The sequence below is a fragment of the Saccostrea echinata genome, unplaced genomic scaffold (genome assembly GCF_033153115.1).
Source record: "Saccostrea echinata isolate AGI-Se365-2 ecotype Australia unplaced genomic scaffold, CSIRO_AGI_Sech_v1 ptg000052l, whole genome shotgun sequence".
Classification (NCBI taxonomy): domain Eukaryota; kingdom Metazoa; phylum Mollusca; class Bivalvia; order Ostreida; family Ostreidae; genus Saccostrea; species Saccostrea echinata.
In genome coordinates this window covers 1,112,501-1,133,800 of record NW_026889801.1, presented here as the reverse complement: position 1 = coordinate 1,133,800, position 21,300 = coordinate 1,112,501, and the positions used below count along the sequence as shown (strand labels likewise).

General features: G+C 38.0%; 2 protein-coding genes across 4 annotated transcripts in view; both read right to left on the bottom strand.

Moving 5' to 3' along the window:
- Window positions 1-21,300, bottom strand: part of LOC133204132 (xylan 1,4-beta-xylosidase-like) — a 478,456-nt gene that overhangs the window by 42,203 nt on the left and 414,953 nt on the right. The window lies entirely within an intron of this gene.
- Window positions 20,169-21,300, bottom strand: part of LOC133203826 (chromatin modification-related protein MEAF6-like) — an 11,364-nt gene continuing 10,232 nt past the window's right edge. For all 3 annotated transcript variants that reach the window (XM_061339612.1, XM_061339611.1, XM_061339613.1), the window contains one exon: window positions 20,169-21,244. Coding sequence is in view for 2 of the 3 variants with exons in the window: in XM_061339611.1 (XP_061195595.1) it covers window positions 21,230-21,244 (15 nt within the window). In the remaining variant the exon portion in view is untranslated. The remainder of the gene's footprint in view (window positions 21,245-21,300) is intronic.

The window sequence follows — 21,300 nt, the reverse complement described above, 5'->3', positions numbered from 1 at the left end:
AGTGTGTTATAATAAAAAGAAAGTATCCTTTGCACAGCTTGCTTTGGGATATATTGTAACTTGTTAGTGCCTTTTGGATATATTCTCTTAAGAGAAGTGGACAGGTTTTTGCGTAGATGAAAGCCTGTCCACTTCTCTAAAGAGAATACCCGCAACTATGAACAAGGTAAGTATAGCATTTCTCTACTATACTACTATTAATACCCAAGTACGGTGATGGCGAAGAGAAAACACTATAACAAAATCATACGCGATTTATTAGTGCCCGCTATATACTATATAAATGTACAAATGTAATGACGGAGCTGACAGAGACACGTCTGTACTCTGCAGGAGATAACAGATAAAGAGAGCGAGGATAGGTACACGTCACGGCAGGTGCGTGCCGTGTAACACGTGGTCGGAGGTAGCAGGGCAATCCGTGTCCAGCACCTCCGAGACCACTACACTCCTCCCCATTTTGAAAAAGGGCGTCCCAGCCCGTTACAATGGGACAAACTATAATGTACATAAAATATTGCAACTAAATCCTAGCAGGGCCTAACACATTTAAAAAACAATATAATCAATTACATATTAATGTCCATAATAAAGCTATTAAATTAATAAAAATTAACAGTTTATAATATCACAGTTCACAGAATACATCACGTTAGTCTGGTCCTGGGCATCCCTCTTCCGAGTCCGCTCGGGTCCACCACTGGGTCCATCGTTCTCTCCCCCATCAGGTGGTGCAACAGCGACATCTACGGTTGGCACTTCCGGATCCGGACATCGGAGCCCAGGACAGACATGATATCTAGCTTGATATCACGTCTGCGACTCCGTCGCGAACGACCTATCCTGGAACTGGCTCCAATTCATCGTCCCTGGAACATCGGGGTAAATAAATCGTCTGGAACATCACGATTAGCGAATCTATCATAAGATCAGGGCAATATCCCTTTATAATTAAAAACAAGATGTGTTTGTGAAACACTGATGCCCCTGTATGGCAGCTTATGGCGAAGGTTAAAGTTTCTCAAATGCAAGTCAAAGTCCAGGCCAAAAGATAAAAAAAATGTTGGTACCCAAAGAAAGGTCTTGTCTCGAGGAATATACCTGTGAAATTTTAAAGACCTAGCTGCAACTGTTCAAAAGTTAGGGCGAAGGTTAAAGTTTTTTTAAAGTAAAACGTCAAGGTCAAAGTGGTTGGTATCCAAAGGAAGGTCTTGTCACAAGGATTACATATGTGAAGTATGAAAGCCCTAGCACCAACCATTCAAAAGTTATGACCAAGGTAAGTTTTTCAAAAGTAGGTCAAAGTCCTATGTCAAGGTCAAAGGGTCAAAGTGGTTGGTATCCAAAGGAAGGCTATGTCGCAAGGACTACATATGTGAAGTATGAAATCCCTAGCATCAACCATTCAAAAGTTATGGCCAAGGTTAAAGTTTTTCAAAAGTAGGTCAAATTCCTTGGTCAAAGTCAAAAGGTCAAAGTGGTTGGTATCCTAAAAAAGGTCTTGTCACAAGAATTACAGATGTGAAGTATGAAAGCCCTAGCTCCAACCATTCAAAAGTTGTGGCCAAGGTTAAAGTTTTTCAAAAGTAGGTCAAACTCCTATGTCAAGGTCAAAAGGTCAAAGTGGTTGGTATCCAAAGGAAGGTTATGTCACAAGGATTACAAAAGAGAAGTAACAAAGCCCAAGCATTAACCATTCAAATGTTATGGCCAAGATTAAAGTTTTTCAAAAGTAGGTCAAACTTTTAGGTCAAGGTCAAAGTAGTTGGTATCCAAAAAAGGGTCTTGTCATAAGGATTACATATGCGAAGTATGAAATCCCTACCTCCAACCATTCAAAAGTTATGGCCAAGGTTAAAGTTTTTCAAAAGAAGGTCAAATTCCAAGGTCAAAGGGTCAAAGTGGTTGGTGTCCAAAGGAAGGTCTTGTCACAAGGATGCGGACAATTGCAGAATCCTGACCTAGGGATTGCTAACACTGACTAGACTGCATTCGGGGCAAGTATATTGAGGTACTGATTTAGCATAATACTCACTTAACCCACCCACCTGGGATGAAACCAGTCCCGATAACTGTCGCACTGGACCATCAAACCTTTAGGGTTAGACTGAAGGCACACACAATATTGTTTAGATTTAGTTACCTTAGTAGCTTTAGGTCTCTTTGGCGTACCGGGCCTATTTGGTTGGTTTGACCTTTCCCTTACCCGTTTCCGGGTACCCATGTAAGGACCAACTTGTTCCGCTGGCTGCGGATCTACTCTAGTTTTTTCCTGACTCCCCGGGTCCCCAAGACTTACCCCTGAACCCGTGGCCCCCACATCACTCGTAGAAGAACTAACTCGATCTCGAACTGAGGATTCTCCAGACAACCTACTTTTATATGGTACTAACCATTTCGGGAGTTGTCTAAACTCGCACATTTTCAACTTGTCATGGTGCATGACCTTGACTTCTCTCCGAGACTTGACAACAAATACTGTGTCGGATTTGGCTTCGGTAATGATACCTGGTCCCTTCCAGATAGACTCGACTTTCTTTCCCGCATTGCGGCGCCAATACACCAAATCTCCGACCTTGAACTTGTGGGTACGGATCTTAATGTCGTGTGACCTATTCATTGCCTTTTGCGCGACCTTCAGTTTCTTGCGGGCAATGTCACGCGCGCTCTGCACGTTCTGTTCCAGATCACGTACAAACCTGTCAACCTCATCCTCCTCCCCATTTTGAAAAGTCTCCGAAGGGGTGGGAAAAACATCAAGGTTGCTGGTTATGTTAACTTCTCTACCCAGCATTAGACGATTTGGAGTATATCTGGTGTGGCGATTCACCGCCAACCGCAATGCCCCAGCCAGTGGACCCAAAAACCTATCCCATGTCTTGGGCTGACCATCAATGTAGCAACGGACCGCATCCATCAAGGTGCGGTTGTACCGTTCTATTTGGCCATTCCCGGAAGGTCTGTATGGCGTGGTCCGGGCCTTATGAATACCTAACATTGTACAGATTTTACAGAAAAGCTCACTTTCAAAATTACGGCCCTGATCTGTAAAAATTTCATAAGAATAGCCAAATCGCGAAAAGAAATCATTGATGGCTGACCTGGCCATGACCTCCGCTGTCTGAGACGGGAGCGGAATGCACTCAACCCACTTGGTAAAGTTATCTACCATTATGAGTATGTACTTATTTCCGCTATCTGTTCGGGGTAGCGGCCCAGGAAAGTCTAAGTGCACTCTCTCCATCGGGCTTCCGGCCTGAAGCTTTTCATTTCCGATTTATTCGGCAAAGAACCCTTCTTATTCCGGGCACAAATGTCGCATGTCCTAACATATGACTTAATGTCTTTGACCATCCGCCACCACCAGTAGAACTGCTGTTTAAGTCTCTCTTTAGCTCTTTGTATCCCTTGGTGACCGGATGACGGAATGCCATGACATAAGTGCATGACCTTGGACCTAAGACTCCTTGGAACTAACAGTCTACGAGGCATGTCCAAGTCTTCCGGTTCTCGCCAAATAATCTTCGACTCTGATTTTAGTAGAGTAACTCTGGCATGTGTCTGGTATGTCTCTAGACAGCGCATCAGCATTCAGGTGCTTCTTGCCTGGGCAATGGACTATCTGCATATTGTACTGGCTCAGCTCTTCTAACCAGCGAGCAATCTGATTCTGCGGATGCTTTAAGTTCATAAGCCAGACCAGGCTATGGTGGTCTGTCCGGTCTGTGAACTACCTGTCCAGCAGGTAATGGCGGAATTATCTAGTAAACTTGATTACCACCAATAACTCCTTCCTGGTTGTGCAATACCTGCGCTGTTCAGATGACAGCACGGCGCTGCCGTACCCAATTGTTCTCTCTCTTCCATTCTGGACTTGGCTAAGTTCCCCGCCTACGGCATGATCCGAGGCGTCAGTATCCAGAATGAAGTGACCTGTACTGTTCGGAATAGCAAGTACTGGGGGTTTGGTCATTAATTGGATGAGTTTCTCGGTGATTTGTTGTTCAGCCCCCACCGGAAACCACTCTTTTCGGTAACCGCGTACAGCGTAGCCGCAAATCTCGAGAACTGGGGAATGAAACTACGGTGATAGTTGGCGAAGCCTAAGAAACGCTCAACGCCCTGCACGTCGCAAGGAACAGGCCAGTCACGTACTGCCTCAATGTACTGGTCCCCCATCTCGACTCCGTGCTCGCTCACGGTTCTACCTAGGAACTCGACTTTAGTTTTAAATAACTCGCACTTCCGAGGCTTAAACTTAAGACCATATGCTCGGAATCGCTCAAACACTTGTCTCAGGTTCTCAAGTTGAGCATGTGCTGAAGCCCTCAATACTAATACATCATCGAGAAAAGTTAATGCAATTTTCCAGTTAAGTCTGTGCAATACCAGATTGATGGCCCTAGCGAGGGTCACGGGGGCATTGCACAGACCGAACCCCATTCTTGTGAATTCAAATAGTCCGTATCTGGTAATAAAGGCTGTCTTTTTCCGGTCTTCCGGAGCTATTTTAATTTGCCAATAGGCCGCATTGGCATCCAGTTTAGAAAACCAGCAGTTTCCCGCTAGTGTGTCCATGCACTCTTCGATGAGCGGTAGAGGGTACGTGTCCTTGACTGTCACCTTATTCAGGGCTCTGTAGTCCACGCACCAGCGGACACTACCATCCTTCCTGACTAGGAACGGGGCGGACACACAGTCTGAGGAAGATGGCTGGATAACTCCAGCCTCTAACATTTTGTCTAGATGACCCTCTTCCTCCCCCTGGAACACAGCAGGAGTGCGGCGCATCCGCTGCTGTGTTCCAGGGGGAGGAAGAGTGAGTATTATGCTAAATCATAGGTCTACGAGTTAGGCTACGGCCCCTACTACTCTCCCTAGAGTCGCGAGTTTAACCAGTTTTCCAGTCCTCTGACTTATCTCGGCACTCGGAGTCCGAGAGCTTACGTCGGTGAGCAGGAGGCTAGCGAGAATCTTTCCGCCCTTCATGGTCCCGCTCTGAGGAAACGGACCTTACGGCACTTGAACGACGAACCACTGCTCCGCGGCTTAACTGGTAAGTTTTTACTCTTTTTATTGCCTCCGCCAGAGTACATGGGGGATTGTTGATCAACTGTTGACCCGCCTCACCATCACTGCTGCCAAGAGCAAATCTTACAATGAGCTGCTCCTGGAATATTTCTGGCGAGGTTCTGCCACCAAAGGCCTTCTGGGCAGTGTCCATGACTCTATCTGCCCATTGTTCCATGGTTTCTTCTGGTTTTTTGGCTACCGAGCTGAATTCCAGCTGTGAGGCTGCCCTTAAGGAACTTTTCCCAAACCTCTCCTCCATCCGGAGGACAACTTCTCGGAAACTTAACAGGGCCCCCCTGCAACGCAGGATATCGAAGTACTTGAGCACTGCCCCCTCCAATGTCAAACTTAGGGCAAACAGACGATCGGGGTCACCTCACTGATGGTATTCAGCGATTGTAGAGAACTTTGAATAGAATGGTCCCCACTCTACATCCCCATTGTACTTCATCCACTTTATTTCAGCTGGAATATTCCTGCTTACGCTACTCCGAGTACCAGAAGGAATTAAACTCGGAAATTGGGATGTATCCACAGTAGTCATTAAAGTGTGACCTTGAGGTACCCAAGACCAACCCCTTATTCCAGGTACAAACGACTGTCCTCCCCCAAGTGCTGCCGACTGCCCTACCAACCCACCATAGTAGCCAGAGCCCTGACCACCCAAGTTAGCTGCACTAGAATACACAGATGCCGTGGGTGCTGTAACTGGCATGCCCATACCCCCCGCAACATGACCCAGGACGAGTGGGCCCATGCTGGGATGTATAGGATACCCCCCACTCATAGTGTCCCCTGATAAGAACGAGCCAAATGTAATAGTACTCGGCAAGGCCGAGCCAAGACTATTGTAACCTAATGAAGAAAGTGGCTGACCTTGAGATGCGGAAACAGACGTGACCTTGGAATTATGAATAGAAACGGGTCCGGGACTCGACAAACTAGCTACGGGCTGCTCAACGGGAAGGCACTGCTTTGGTAATGAGCTAGGAACCCAGGGACTCCCCTGACTACTAGTTATTACAGATGGACTGGCAGTGACCTTGAGCTCCTGGGGACTGACTGCGGTTTATCAGATTTCATCATTCCCGCAAGCATTTGAGTTATTTCGCTTAACTGAGTCCCCATATTTGATTCCATAGAACCCATCTGAGATGTTACATCGGTTCTCAGAGAACCCATCTGAGAAGTAACATTGGCTTCTAATGAGTCTATATCGCCCCGCAGAGCTCCTACATCCTGACTAAAGCTATCTACTCTGCTATTAACCGCACCAAGGTCATCCTAAACTTGTGTAATATTTCCTTGAATCTGGCTCATTTCCCCTCGAAATTGACCAATTTCCCCTTGAATTCGATCAATGACCCCCTCCAGGATAGTCTGTCATTCCTGGAGCAGGGAATAAAACTGCTGGAAACCGGGCGTCTCCAAAGACCCATCAGAATCAGTCCCCCGTGTAAGCAACATGTATCCGCCCCGATACTGGGTGACATTATCCGGGGCACCCTCCTCCTGGGGCATTAGTGTACTACACACACCCGGAGCAAACCTCGATCACGCTTCCGGAAGGCGGGACTTCCCGCGGACTGCGCCCTCCCGGGGTACTCCCCAGACCCTCTTGGTCATTTCCCCCAACACGAGCATCCCGGTCCCCATGCACTAGGCCTCAAAGTCCCCCTCCCCAAACCAAAGGAACTGAAATCATGGTCCATTATGCCCGGCAACCACTAACACGGCAAAATATAAATTTACATGAAGCGGTTAATCCGCTAAGCAACAAATGCAAGTGTAACGTATTTACATTAATCACAGGGGTCGTACCTGGTCAATTCCAGGGTTTGGGGTGTTCAACATTAACTGATTAAAAACTGATAGGTATGATCCAGGTGGACTGCCGAAATATACAGATATGTCCTAACCTTATCTAGGTAAACAATAATCAAATGGTAAATCAATATAACAATCGGAGGCAAGCAACAATAAATTATCTGGTAGTCTAATACTAAAACAAAAGCCCAGTCGCCCTCGGACTACCGCATATACTGTAGGATGCCTTATTCAGGACAGACAGTATATGTGATAGCCCTTCAACCACTACACTCACTGTAGGATGCCTTATTCAGGACGGACAATGAGTATAGCAGCCTGGACGACGGACTGGTCAGCAAATGCAGACGAACTAACTTTATGGCTAGCCTCTTTACTGGAGGACAACCCCTTCGTGGCAGGCCTTATATCTGGTTTGTCAAACCTCAAATGGCCTTCCAAATTCACTCTCAAACTGTAACACAGGACAGGAATTAATAACCGTAAATACTACACTAACACCCGTCTTCACTCTTCTGCTGGATCTCCAACAATAACAACAGACGACTGCGGAGTCTCAATATATATACCCTATTAATGTCACGTGATGTCAACAGTGACTAATAGAGAAATCCGCATGGTCGTACCTTAAAATTCCGAAATCATTACACAAGTATAAACAAGAATACAAAATACAATAAAACAAATACTGCTGCATTACATCTCGGAAATTATTCAAAATGGCGACAGGCACTTACACATGCAGGCTAGATATTACCCCGCAGTTAAACCAAAATACCCTGCTCACAGCGCCAATATAGCGTTTCCCTACAACACTACTATTAATACCCAAGTACGGTGATGGCGGAACAGAGAAAACACTATAACAAAATAATACGCGATTTATTAGTGCCCGCTATATACTATATAAATGTACAAATGTAATAATGACGAAGCTGACAGAAGCACGCCTGTACTCTGCAGCAGATAACAGATAAACTACTTACTTCTTGACAAAGCCCGGGGAAATTTTTACCAAATACGTCACGCAGAAAGGATTTTCCACTAAAAATAGCTGGTACATTCGGACACCTCTGGCGTTTTCATAGGATTGATTGATTGATTGTATATTGTTTTACGTCCCATTCGAGAATTTTTCACTCATATAGAGACGTCACCATATACCGGTGAAGGGCTTCAAATTTTGACCTTTACTCGGCACTCAGGGCCATTGAGCAGTGAGGGATCTTTATCGTGCCAACGCCTGCCGTGACACGGGGCCTCGGTTTTTAAGGTCTCATCCGAAGGACCCGCAACTTTCACTTCAAAGTGCCGAGCGCATGGCGAAGGAACAGTTGCTACCTATTTTTTATCGACTTAGGTCTGTCGCGGCCGAGATTCGAACTCACGACCTCCCGATCACGGAGCGAGCGCTCTACCGACTGAGGTACCGTGAACGGTTCGTTTTCATAGGAAAACAAGATGTGTTTGTGAAACACTGATGCCCCCGTATGGCAGCTTATGGCGAAGGTTAAAGTTTCTTCAAACGCAAGTCAAAATCCAGGCCAAAAGTTAAGAAATGTTGATACCCAAAGAAAGGTCTTGTCTCGAGGAATACACCTATGAAATTTGAAAGACCTAGATACAACTGTTCAGAAGTTATGGCGAAGGTTAAAGTTTTTTGAATAAAAGTCAAACGTCAAGGTCAAGGTCAAAGTGGATGGTATCCAAAGGAAGATCTTGTCACAAGGATTATATATGTGAAGTATGAAAGCCCTAGCACCAACCATTCAAAAGTTATGGCCAAGGTTAAAGTTTTTCAAAAGTAGGTCAAACTCCTAGGTCAAGGTCAAAGGGTCAAATAGGTTGGTATCCAAAGGAAGGTCTTGTCACAAGGATTACATATGTGAAGTATGAAAGCCCTAGCATCAACCATTCAAAAGTTATGGCCAAGGTTAAAGATTTTCAAAAGTAGGTCAAACTCCTAGGTCAAGGTCAAAAGGTCAAAGTGGTGGTTGGTATCCAAAGGAAGGTCTTGTCGCAAGGATTACATATGTGAAGTATGAAAGCCCTAGCTCCAACCATTCAAAAGTTATGGCCAAGGTTAAAGTTTTTCAGAAAGAGGTCAAACTCCTAGGTCAAGGTCAAAGGGTCAAAGTGGTTGATATCCAGAGGAAGGTCTTGTCACAAGGAATACACATGTGAAGTTTGAAACCCTAAGCACCAACCATTCAAACGTTATGGCCAAGGTTAAAGTTTTTCAAAAGTAGGTCAAACTCCAAGGTCAAGGTCAAAAGGTCAAAGTTGTTGGTATCCAAAGGAAGGCCTTGTCATAAAAAATATACATGTGAAGTTTGAAACCCCAAGCACCAACTGTTCAGAAGTTATGGCTAAGGTTAAAGTCTCATAAAATTTTGCAAAAGTAGGTCAAACTCCAAGGTCAAGGTCAAAAGGTCAAATATGATGGTACCCAAAGAAAGGTCTTGTCACAAGGAATACACATGCGAAATATGAAAGTCATAGCTCCAACCAATCAAAAGTTATGGGCAAGGTTAAAGTTGACAACAGACAGACAGACAAACAGACAAACGGACAAACAGACAAACGGACAAACAGACAAACAGATAAACAGACAGACAGACAGACAGGACAAAAACAATATACCCCCGGGATCTTTCGATCCGGGGGCATAAAAAAACCCCGTACTACAAACGATGTAAACCGAGGTCAGGATTGCGCCATTATCTTATTTACACTCGACAGCGCCGCCTAGCGAGCTTTCGCATTGCTAGGATAGGTACACGTCACGGCAGGTGCGTGTCGTGTACCACGTGGTCGGAGGTAGCAGGGCAATCCGTGTCCAGCACCTTCGAGACCACTACAACAGCCTGGACTCATTAATTTTTCATTAAAGTCATATATGGCGTATTTTTGATAAGTTTTGACTACTGTAGATTCCAAAATATACGTGAGGACTTAATTATCGCATAATTACGCGAGAAGCACCGCTCGCGAAATAAAATTACTCGCTCTTATTTTTATGATGCTTTAATGTATGTAAAATCTCTAGATAAATCACCCATTCGCGAATCATTGTTCTCTCGATTGACGTCCTTGGGACATTTCGCGATATTAAGTACTCGCGTAAAATAAGGAATCTACAGTAACTAAAATTAAAAAGATCTTTCTATTTGTTTCATTACTTTATACAAAGATAGGACTTTCCTGTAAATTACACAACCTAAATCAATGGCGTTTCATAGATTATAGAAATTTAAAACAATAACCGATTTATTTACCGACTCCGCATTTAAATATCAGACGCAGTTTTAAGTCAATTGAACTATAGAAACGTGGGGTTATTCAAGTTCAAAATCGGTGAAAATTTTAATTTGAATGTAAATAACAAATATCATGTTCATCTACACTCAGTCTCGTATTTTTATTTTTTAGCTCAGATATGTATATAGCTATAAAGAATCAATTTTGAGATTTTTAATTAATATTAGATCAATTATTTGTAAATGCAACCTATGGACTTTTGGAAATTAATAAGTATATACATGTATTACTGTAATATTGTTTTGATGACTTTTTAGCCAATGATATTGATGAACGACAAGTATTAATTTCAAAGCACATGTGAGAAGACAAAATGAAAATCATTTTATCATGATTTTTTAATTTATTATAACATAAGGATATGTGTAGCGTATTGTATTACATGTATCGAGATATGTATCGTAAAGTCTATGTATCATTCCATCCCTACTGAATATCTGCTCGCTCTATAACTGACAGGAAAGGTTTTTCAGAAATGCATGTATCTACCAAGCTGAAAAGCTTTAATTTATTTTTTTTTTGTATCATTAAGATAAGGCCTGCGCTGAGTACCAAAATACAACTGAGACTAATAATGTCATTACTGCTTGCCCTTGGGAATGTTCAAGCTGTCCCATGAGTGACACTGACAATTTGAAAACCAGAATGGAAAGTATGTCATTTAATTATTATTGTAACATTTTCTTAAGAAAAGCAAAATACAATTGCCTGACTTGATATATACATGTATATTTAAGTGTATTTGACATGTGATTTAAAGTATATGATATTAGTTTGATGATGTGTTTCTTTGATTTAGGTGGAGAAGGAAAGGAGTGCTTGGAATTAAAATCTGTTGGTACAAACCAGTAAGTCTGGGATTAACATTCTATTGAAGTACATGTATATGTAGTCTAAAGCTCCATTCAACTGTACACGTTTACACACGGTGTGCAGTGCAAATATATATATATGCAAATTTTGCTCCCTGGTGTATTTTGCACATGTGAACATGGTGAACAGTGGATAAGTAAGATTTGTAAGTAATTTTACCCTTAGACTGAGTGCAAAAATTATATCTAGTCAGACTAGGGGCAAATTAACTTTGACTTACGAGTAAATTTACTCCTGGGCAGGTAGTATATTTTCAGCCATGTGAACCCTTAGCAAAATTTACATACATGTTCAGATGTCTATAAAACAATACCTCACTTCTTTGAAAAGTGCAACATATTTGATATTACGCTTCCGGTAAGTTTGTCTCTATATAATCAATACCCGACAATTTTCACAGTGTTCTAAGAATTTATATAGCATACATGTAAGCATACTATGCCAAAATAGTGCACGGCTTCTTTTTCTGCAGAAAATCCAACAGCGCCTACACTGGGGATCGAACTCACGACCCCGAGAATGTTAGTCTGACGCGCTACCCATTACGCCACAGATGCCTTCAATTACATTTGAATTTCGGTATCTTGAACACGGATATCTCGAATGCCATAGTTATGTCAAAGTGATTTGGAAGTCCCAAGCACTTTTTCTATAAGTATTTTACCCTCAAGATCTTGAACCCTTGGATATCACAAAGTTTAATCTCGGTACCCTCGAGTTCAAGATAACAATGTTTGACTGTAGTGCAATCTCTTATAATGTATATAAACCTAGTTTCATATATTATATATCAATGTGACGTCATAATAGAGGTGTACTTACATGTTTGAGACCCAAACAAGAATATTACCTAAAGGGTGATGAAACAATGGAAATGGCAAAATATTCAAACAAATTTTGTACTTATTATAATTACAGTTTACACATCAATACACAAAATGAGTCCAGGGAATATTGAAAATGCTTGATCGTATATAAAGCTTAGTAAAGGAACATAATTTATTAATGAGATCTTACCTTTGCACACGGTAATTTATTTAAACTGTCGTTTTCATAAAACAGCATAATAATAACATTAGCGTTGTGCTTTGCATGTACTATGCCTAAATAGTAGTCAGGGTTTGACACATAGTGCACTCGCCCCCGGCTTGTACACCATGTGTCAAACCCTGACTATACTATTTAGGCATGGTACATGCAAAGCACAACACTATTGCATACTCCATGATTAGAAAAAGCAGTCATTCTGCTTTGTGGATAAATTTAATTATGTCTTAACTTTAAAGTAGCTTTCTAACAAGAAATAGGAAAAAAGAGAAGAACTACATGTACATAGACTGGTTAAGAAACCAATGTTCTTGGTATCTATGAAGAATAAGCAAATTTGAATACGCCAAGTGATCTAAATATATTTGTAGAATGCTTGGAAGTCGTCAATTTAATACTCACTGGTTTAATCACACACAGTGTGCTTGTGCATGTAAACGCTTTGCAAATCTTACATTTACACGCCATGAGTGAAATTTACGCCTCAACCATGTATTCAATATTTGTCAAAGGAAAAGCCCCTTCATTTCATACTGAACATTTTTTACTTCATTCTAACTTTAGTACTTATCATACTAGATCAGCCTCAAATGCAAGATTTTGTTGTACCAGCTAGGGCTGTATCAATATATTGATATAGCTATATGTATCGATATTTAACGAGGTTGGATCCTGATATTTAATTTAAAGTCTTAAACTTTTTTGTCAAGTATTTTTTTAGTTTCTACACACATAGCTTAATTAAAAATCAAAACAAAAAATGGGGGTCAATACGCTTCTTTCGGCGCTACAGTACATTTAATTTGACCTTTTTGCACTGAAATTTGTGTGTTAATCAAAAATCACATCTTCGACATTTTCCCTCCAAAGTTTTTATCCAAATAAATCATGGGACAAAATAAACTATTAGTCTATTTAAAAAAAGACACAATGAAATTGTGACGAAGAAAAAGTTTCAAATTGCTTCGCATAATCAATTATTTCACCTTTCTGCACTCACAAAATGTGATTTTTCTGACATTAAGAATTTAAAAAGCAAGAAAATTATTTTAAAGTCTTAAACTTTTGCTGAATTTAAGCAGATTGATCAAAGTTATCTTATATATTCAGAAAAGAAAAACAAAAGTGGGGGTCTATGATCTAAATTATTAGATATTACTAAAAAGTGTTAATTTTATGTTAAAATTGGCTTCATTTTTTCCTGGACTTTCAGAATATATTTATTATATTTGTCACAATATAATGAAAGAATTCATAAGAAATAATTTAATAGATATTTCAGAACCAGCTTAAATCATTTCACTGCAAAAAACAGCTCTGTTTGCAACCATCATGGAAAAATAGGAATCTAAACTTAACAGTACTGTATATATTTCAAAAGGAAAAATATATAATTTTCTTCTAAAAAACCTTCCGCCACAAAATATAGTTCCTGGCTTAATCCTATTTGAATGGAATTTAATCGCAGTTTTTTCATTGGATATAGTTTATTTTGCATTTTAGAATCAAGATTTAATGTTAGAACTTAAAAATGATGCAGAATTTTAGAAATAAAGGTCCAGACCAAAATCTGCTCAAAAGCTGAGGATCGAACTTCCTTAAGAATGTATCGTATCGAAAAAATAACTTCCAATGCATATCGGACAGGCAGAATTTCTTATAACTCTGTGAAAAAATTGGGAATTTCAATCACCAAAGGTTATATTTTCACTGTTATGAATTAAAATTGATCAATAATGATATAATCATTAAAGAGATAGCCCATCTAAGATAAATATTACAAAATACATAGGCAACTTTATTTTAATATGTTGATTTCACAGTCGTTTAAAGTTTGAATTTCAAGTGTAATTGGTAATGCGATAAAACAAGAACTTTGAAATGAGTTTTAAAACAATTAGTTTTTATAAAATTCATGCATTAAATGATTTATGAGACTTTTTGATAGACTTGTTTAAAAATCCAATATATCGGATATCGTATCGTGTCGAAATTTTTTGCTCAATACACAGCCCTAGTACCAGCTGTTAAAGCTATATATGGCGTATCTAAGCCAAATAAATAACAATACGAGACTAAGTGTAGATATACATGATACATGTTATTTACGTTCAAATTAAAATTTTCACCTACATGTATTTTGACTTGAATAACCTCACGTATGTATATAAAATGACCTTAAATTTGTCTGTTATTTTAATGTGGAGTCAGTAGATAAATCGGTTACTGTTTTAAAATTTTTGATATCTTTGAAACACGATTGATTTCAATTGTGTAATTTACAGAAAAGTCCTATCTTTATATAAAGTATTAAAATATATGAAAAGATCTTTTTTTTTAAAGCATAAACTATCTAAATCATTTTATTATCAAAGATTGGAACATGTTACCAAGGGAAATTAAAACTGTTTTAAATACTGGAAATATTATTTTGCTTTTAAAGAAAATGTCAAGAAATTCTTTTTAGATAGGGGAATTGCCCAGCATAAAAGTCAAATCAAGTTTTATTAGTCTTTAAATTTGGTTTTAGTTGAATATGTTGTATATTGGTATATGCATACAACAATTCATTTTTTTTATTAGCACTGTGTTGTCTGCTTGATACCACTTCTTTATTTACATTTTTTTTTAATTCGCCCTGTCTTAAATTCGCTCACTTGTGTCTAGGGCGAAAGGGCTGGAAATAAAAAGGAGGCGAAATTTTTTCTGCATACAGTACATTCTTTGAATACTTGTTTTGACTCAAGTTTGACAATATTTTTGTTACAGAATTGTGAATGGGGTGCTCCTTTTCATAGCGGTTGTGCTGCCCAAAACCTTTTTTGGCTAGACAGTGTTTCTGAGACGCACCTTTTTTTTTAATCCAACTGCCAGAGGACAAAGAGATAGAACCAATGAAATCACATAATAAATTATTACATGTATTTGCAGAGTTTCTGTACATTCCAATTTGTTGCATTATTTATCAATATTGATTATATATATAAAAGCTACACATTCCATATTTAAATTCACTCTTCTGCTGGATAATTGTTTAATTTTTAATTGTGCTATTAAAAGTTTATTGTATCTTGATTAACAATTATTGTATTATAGAAAAAAAATTACAGTAATGTATCATTTTAAAAAGATGGTTAACTTGAAAATGTTTTTCCAAAGATGCTTTGAGAACAGGAGCTTTTATAAAAGATGGAGGAAACAACCAGGAATGTTTTAAAATTGTGAAAAAAATATTTTATAGCATCTCATATATGACACATGTTAATAACAAATACTTTACTTACATACTTTATTACTTACTTTACTTACGTAATACTCTAATCCCTCTTTTGAAAGCATGTGTGTATGTCTTTGGTATGTATAAAAAATGTTGTTGTTTTTTTTTTCACTGTGACTTCAATTATAGAAATTCTCAATTTAAATTTTCAATGTTACACTCAACTACATGCAGTATTTATTATATTTTGTTATACCTTTAAAAATTTGTTCCTGTATAAATCACTACTAATAAAAGTCTAACATTTCCAATGTTTTACTGAGCGGGCATAAAAAAATCGATGTTTGACCGAGGAGTGAGATATTGGACCTGTCGATGAGATGTTGGACCGCTTACGTCACATAATGGGCGGGGTCAGCTAAATCTCATTTGCATTCGTTAGTGTTCGACATACATGTATGTCAAAAAAAGAATAATAAAATAAATAAATTAAAAGGTATAACAAAACATTTATTGACTGTGTTCTCGGGCAAAATGCGTTTTGTCGACCCCTGGCCTCGAACCAAACTGTTTGCCTTCGGCCTAAAGGCCTCAGGCAAACAGTTTGGTTCTTGGGTCTGACAAAATGCATGTTGCCCTCGAACGCAGTCAATAAATGTATAATACTGAATGTTTTATACAAATACATATCACAGTGAACCTTGCGCGCATGAATTCTGCGCAGTCAATATTTTTTGGAATAACACCCGTCGTCAAGCAGTGTTAACTGTTCCTACGCTGGTGGGCGTGGCTTCATTATTCAGCGGATAATAGTGTTTTTTAACAAATGTTTCTCAACGAATTAGATTCAACTAATTTACATGAAAGTATAATATAATGTCATACTGTCTGTACACAATTTAGTGATTAACATAACCTTCCTTTGTTTTCCTCTAAAAAATATCACAAGTACCTATATTTGACATTCGACATGTGGCATGTGACTTAATTCTGCCCTTACGCATGCATCAAAATTTAATTCGAATTAGCTTCGCTTAGCGTTCGCACGGAGCTAATGCGAAGTAATTAATGCGCAGTAAACTAATTCGAATTAAAGTAATTCGCATTAGATTCTCCGTGTGAACGCAGATCAAATTTAATTCGCAGTAACTTACGTTTAATTCGAATTAAACTCTCCATGTGAACAGGGCAAAAATTTGGCTTTGTGATCTTTTTCTCATCAATTGACTGATAGTTGATGTCTTCTTTTCTTTTATCCATTGAATAATACAAGTTTAATTGCACCGTTTAATTGTTTAATTGTACCGGTATTTATTCTTTCATGTAAATTTTTTAATGATTTTACTTTTGTTCTTGTTTAAAATTAATTTTAGTTTTAAGTTAATTGTCTCAAGTTTTCTCCCTTTTTATGCTATGCATTGTTACAAACAGAACCTGTTAAATAGCTTGTCCTTAAGCTAAACTAATGTGTTGTTCTGATGAAATACTGTATATTAAAGAAAATCACGGTCTAGTAGATTTCAGGGGTTATAATTTTAGACTGTTTTACAGTAAGATTTTGTTTTAACTGGTGTGTGTATAAGCTAGGATATCAGGTGTGAATGTAATTTTTTCAAATAGATTTCCTTTTTACTCGATAAATTTTATAGTTCAAAGTCAATAATCATGTGTCTTCTTGAGAAATTCTTCATCTAAACAGTTAGGAAATAAGTGGTGAGCTTTCAAGATGTTAATGTCACCAATCAATTTTGTCCTACAGGATGTTAGCATTACGTACCATTTTTACTCTCCATTTTTTAACTATTTTAAGACAAACTCTTGACTAGCTTTAAAGTGCTTCAGAATCGATTTACATATGTTTATAAAGGATATCAATGTTATTTACATGTACATGTTATCAACTTTATGGTTAGATCTTAAGGACATACGCAACGTACCTTACCTACTGATAATTTTTCAAGATATTCTTAATTTAAGATTATAGTGCCATCAGATGTTCATAGACAAAAAATCAGCATGCATTACCAGGGGTTTTAAAAAGATATCAATTGATGAAAATTCTTGCATAATTCAAAGAAAAATATATGAAAATTACTAAACATATATTCTAGATGTTTTGTTTATCCAAACTTGTTTTAGAAGAAGTGTACAACAGAATATATAGACATTAAAATGCAGCACACAGTTCCTTTAAGTATTGGAACTCTTCAACTCCAGGGAAAAAGACAATAAAGTTCAAACTACGTTGCGTATGTCCTTAAGATTGTGTTCTGGAATTTGTTATGCTCACCTCTTCCCAATTTCAGTCTTTTAAATAAATTCATACAGCTTACAACTTTATAGTCTTTGAGTTAATTGACTGTTTATTGGAGGAAGAATTTTCCTATATATTTCTAAGTAATCTCTCCTATTGTGGTCCCACCCTACTCCCATAGCCATGATTAATCTTAACTACCTGAGGTTGCTGCTATATAAATATGACTGGCTTTGCTGTTGTTGAGAGCAATATTTTTTCTTTGTTAACTTTCATCTCCTAATGAGGCTCTACCCTACCCTGGGGGGTCATGATCTGAACAAAGATGAAGGCAAACAAGGTGTGCAGAATGCATATGGCTTCAGATATATAAACATCATATTTAGTTTGGAATTTAATATTTAGAATTAAATTCTAATAATTATTGAAATTTATGAAATTATGAAAAAACTTTTCTTTGTTAAATTTATCGACAAAAAAATTTATAAGGTATAGTGGGTCTTTGCTCCATTTTTTTTAAAGTAAAAAATGTATATTTTTACGCAAACTTTGACAACAAAATTTCCAAAAAAACAAGGAGCTAAGCCTAACTCATATATGTATGGGAAAATTGTGTTATAAATCTTACGAGAAAATGATCATGTCTGCCCTCTTTGTTGTGTGTATGCTACTGTAAAATCACTAGGAAAAGACCCATGAATTCATGTCCACTCGAAATGCAAAATTTCAAATACAACTACTCAACACTTCTCCAACCACGAAACTTAACCCCAGAATCAATATTTTTCTTCAAATCTTGAAATTTTTACCCCATGAAAATAATGTGATTTCACAGTATTTCATAGATTAAATAATTTAATTCATCGTAAGATTTTTGCAAATTGTGGATAGATTACATAAGATCTTAGAAGAAATATCAAAGAATATTTTGTTTTAATTCAAATTTAATTTTTCACCTTCATGTTTGTCGCACCATAAACATTTTGCTCATCTTGTTCGCCCATCTTTGAATCTACACCACAAAAAGTTCTTCCACTAAAATATGATAAATCACAGCTTTTTTGCTCTTGAGATTTTTCCTATATAAAAATTTGATTGCCTATTGTGGCCCCATCCTAATCCTTGGGGTGGTCATGATTTCAAGGAACTTGAGTCCACTTTTTGTAATAAAGCTTTTATATAAGTTTCACTTTTTCAGGCCCAGTGGTTTTTGAAAGGAAGAAATTAAATGATACCATTAAATTTGCAGTAATTCTTCATTATTTCCTTTGGAAGAAGGTGTATGGTCCTTCACATCATTAGAACAGGTATAATCTCTTTCACTTTCAAGGATACTTTGTGCCAAGTTAAGGTTGAAATATTGGCCCAGTGGTTCTGGAGAGGAAGATGATATTGTGAAAAATTTAGAAAAAATCTGAGCCAAAGTCTCACGTTAGCTAGAAAGTTACATGTATAACAGAGATGGACCAGTAATATTTTTCTGTAGATGGATTATAAAAACAGTTGCAATTACGCCATGCCATGCAGACAAATCTTCATACAATTGCAAACAAGAGGCCCATGGGCCACAGCGCTCACCTGAGTAACTTTGGCCTTGCTGTTTATTTTCACCTGATTTCTCTCAACTCCCCCCCCCCCCCCCCCCCCCGTAGTACTTATTGTGGTCATGATTTGAACAATTAAAATCTACACTACCCCAGGATGCTTCCACATAAGTTTCAGCCTTTCTGGCCCAGTGGTTCTTGAGAAGAAGATTTTTAAAGATTTTTTTCCGCATATTTCAATGTAAAACTTGGATTCCCTATTGTGGCCCCGCCCTACCCCCGGGGGTCATGATTTGAACAATTTAGAATCTACATTACCCCAGAATGCTTCCACATAAGTTTCAGCTTCTCTGGCCCAGTGGTTCTCGAGAAGAAGATTTTTATTATATATTTCAATGTAAAACTTGGATTCCCTATTGTGGCCCTGCCCTACCCCCAGGGGTCATGATTTGAGCAATTTAGAATCTACACTACTCAAGGATGCTTCCACATAAGTTTCAGCCTTTCTGGCCCAGTGGTTCTTGAGAAGAAGATTTATAAAGATTTTTACATATTTCAATGTAAAACTTGGATTCCCTATTGTGGCCCCGCCCTACCCCCGGGGGTCATGATTTGAACAATTTAGAATCTACACTATCCCAGGATGCTTCCACATAAGTTACAGCCTTTCTGGCCCAGTGGTTCTTGAGAAGAAGATTTTTTAATGACCCCACCCAATTATTGTATTATCTTGATTATCTCCCCTTTGATGGGGACTTGGCCCTTCATTTTGAAAATTTAAACTCCCCTTCACCCAAAGGATGCTTTGTACCAAGTTTGGTTAAAATTGGCCCAGTGGTTCTTGAGAAGAAGTCAAAAATGTGAAAAGTTTACAGTTGGACAGACGGACGACGGACAACGGGTGATCAGAAAAGCTCACTTAAGCTTTCAGCTCAGGTGAGCTAAAAAAGTGGATGAACATTTTTATTATCATAGCACTCAGAATATTTTCTCTTTCAAATAGGGAAAAAAATTCACTTTCAAAAATAATTTATTATAAAGATTTTTACAACAGCTTCTGAAATGTACATTACAGATTTGGTCAATGTCGCATGCATCCAAGCATCATTTTGTAATTAAAAAAATGAAAAAAAAAGACTACTTTGATACATTGTGTTTGCATGTCAAACCAATTGAATTATGTAAAATTATATATTTTCATGGGGTTTAATTTTCATTGTTTGAGGGAAAAAAGGTCTGTCTGTAATGATTTGATTTCATTATTGTAAAGATGCATTTGAAATTTTACATTTCATGTAGGACATGAATTTGCTGAGTCTTTTTATACAACAAAAAACAACGAAAATTAACCACACTAAAATTAGTGATTGCACAGTATACAATTACCTGTAAAAAAAATTTAAGCACAAATCAAAAGATGTCCCCTAAATTGTTATTCATGAATTTTACTGAACAGTTGAAATAAACATGATCATTATCTTGAAGGTTAATCAGCAAAAACAAGGAGACAAAAATACATCACAGAACTTGGGAAATATTACATAAAGCTTGATCAAAGAAATACTACTATGGTCATGATAAAAAGATCTCAATGCAGTAAGACAATGATGTACAAAAAAACATGTACTTATTAAATAACTGCATGATTTAATCTCATCCTTAGAGATTCCTATTAAATAACAAACTTGAATCAACATGAAAGATCTTTTCACAGATCAGAATATGATCTTAGATCATTACATGACAAAAAATGTTCTTACTATTAGATCAATGTCAATAACCCATAAAGTGTCTTTATGCTGAGCTTACCCATTATGTGGTTACAAATATATTTTGTTCCTTTATTTTATTTCTTCCTCATACATGTTTCATTCAGTCTTTTTCTACCTAAGAATGAACAAAATAATTTCTGCAGTTCTTTATTGATGGAAATGTTGCTGGAATTCATACACTGAAACCTGAAGAGTGCCTCTCCAACAGAAAGGATAAGTTCCTCATCAGAATCCCCAGGTTGTGATGAATGAGATGTTGTTTAAATACTGGACTATATATAACATGACCACTACATTGTCTTTATTCTCCTGACACCTGTCAAAAACAAGAAAAAAATTGATCTCTTCAATCTTTTAATTCAATTATAAATT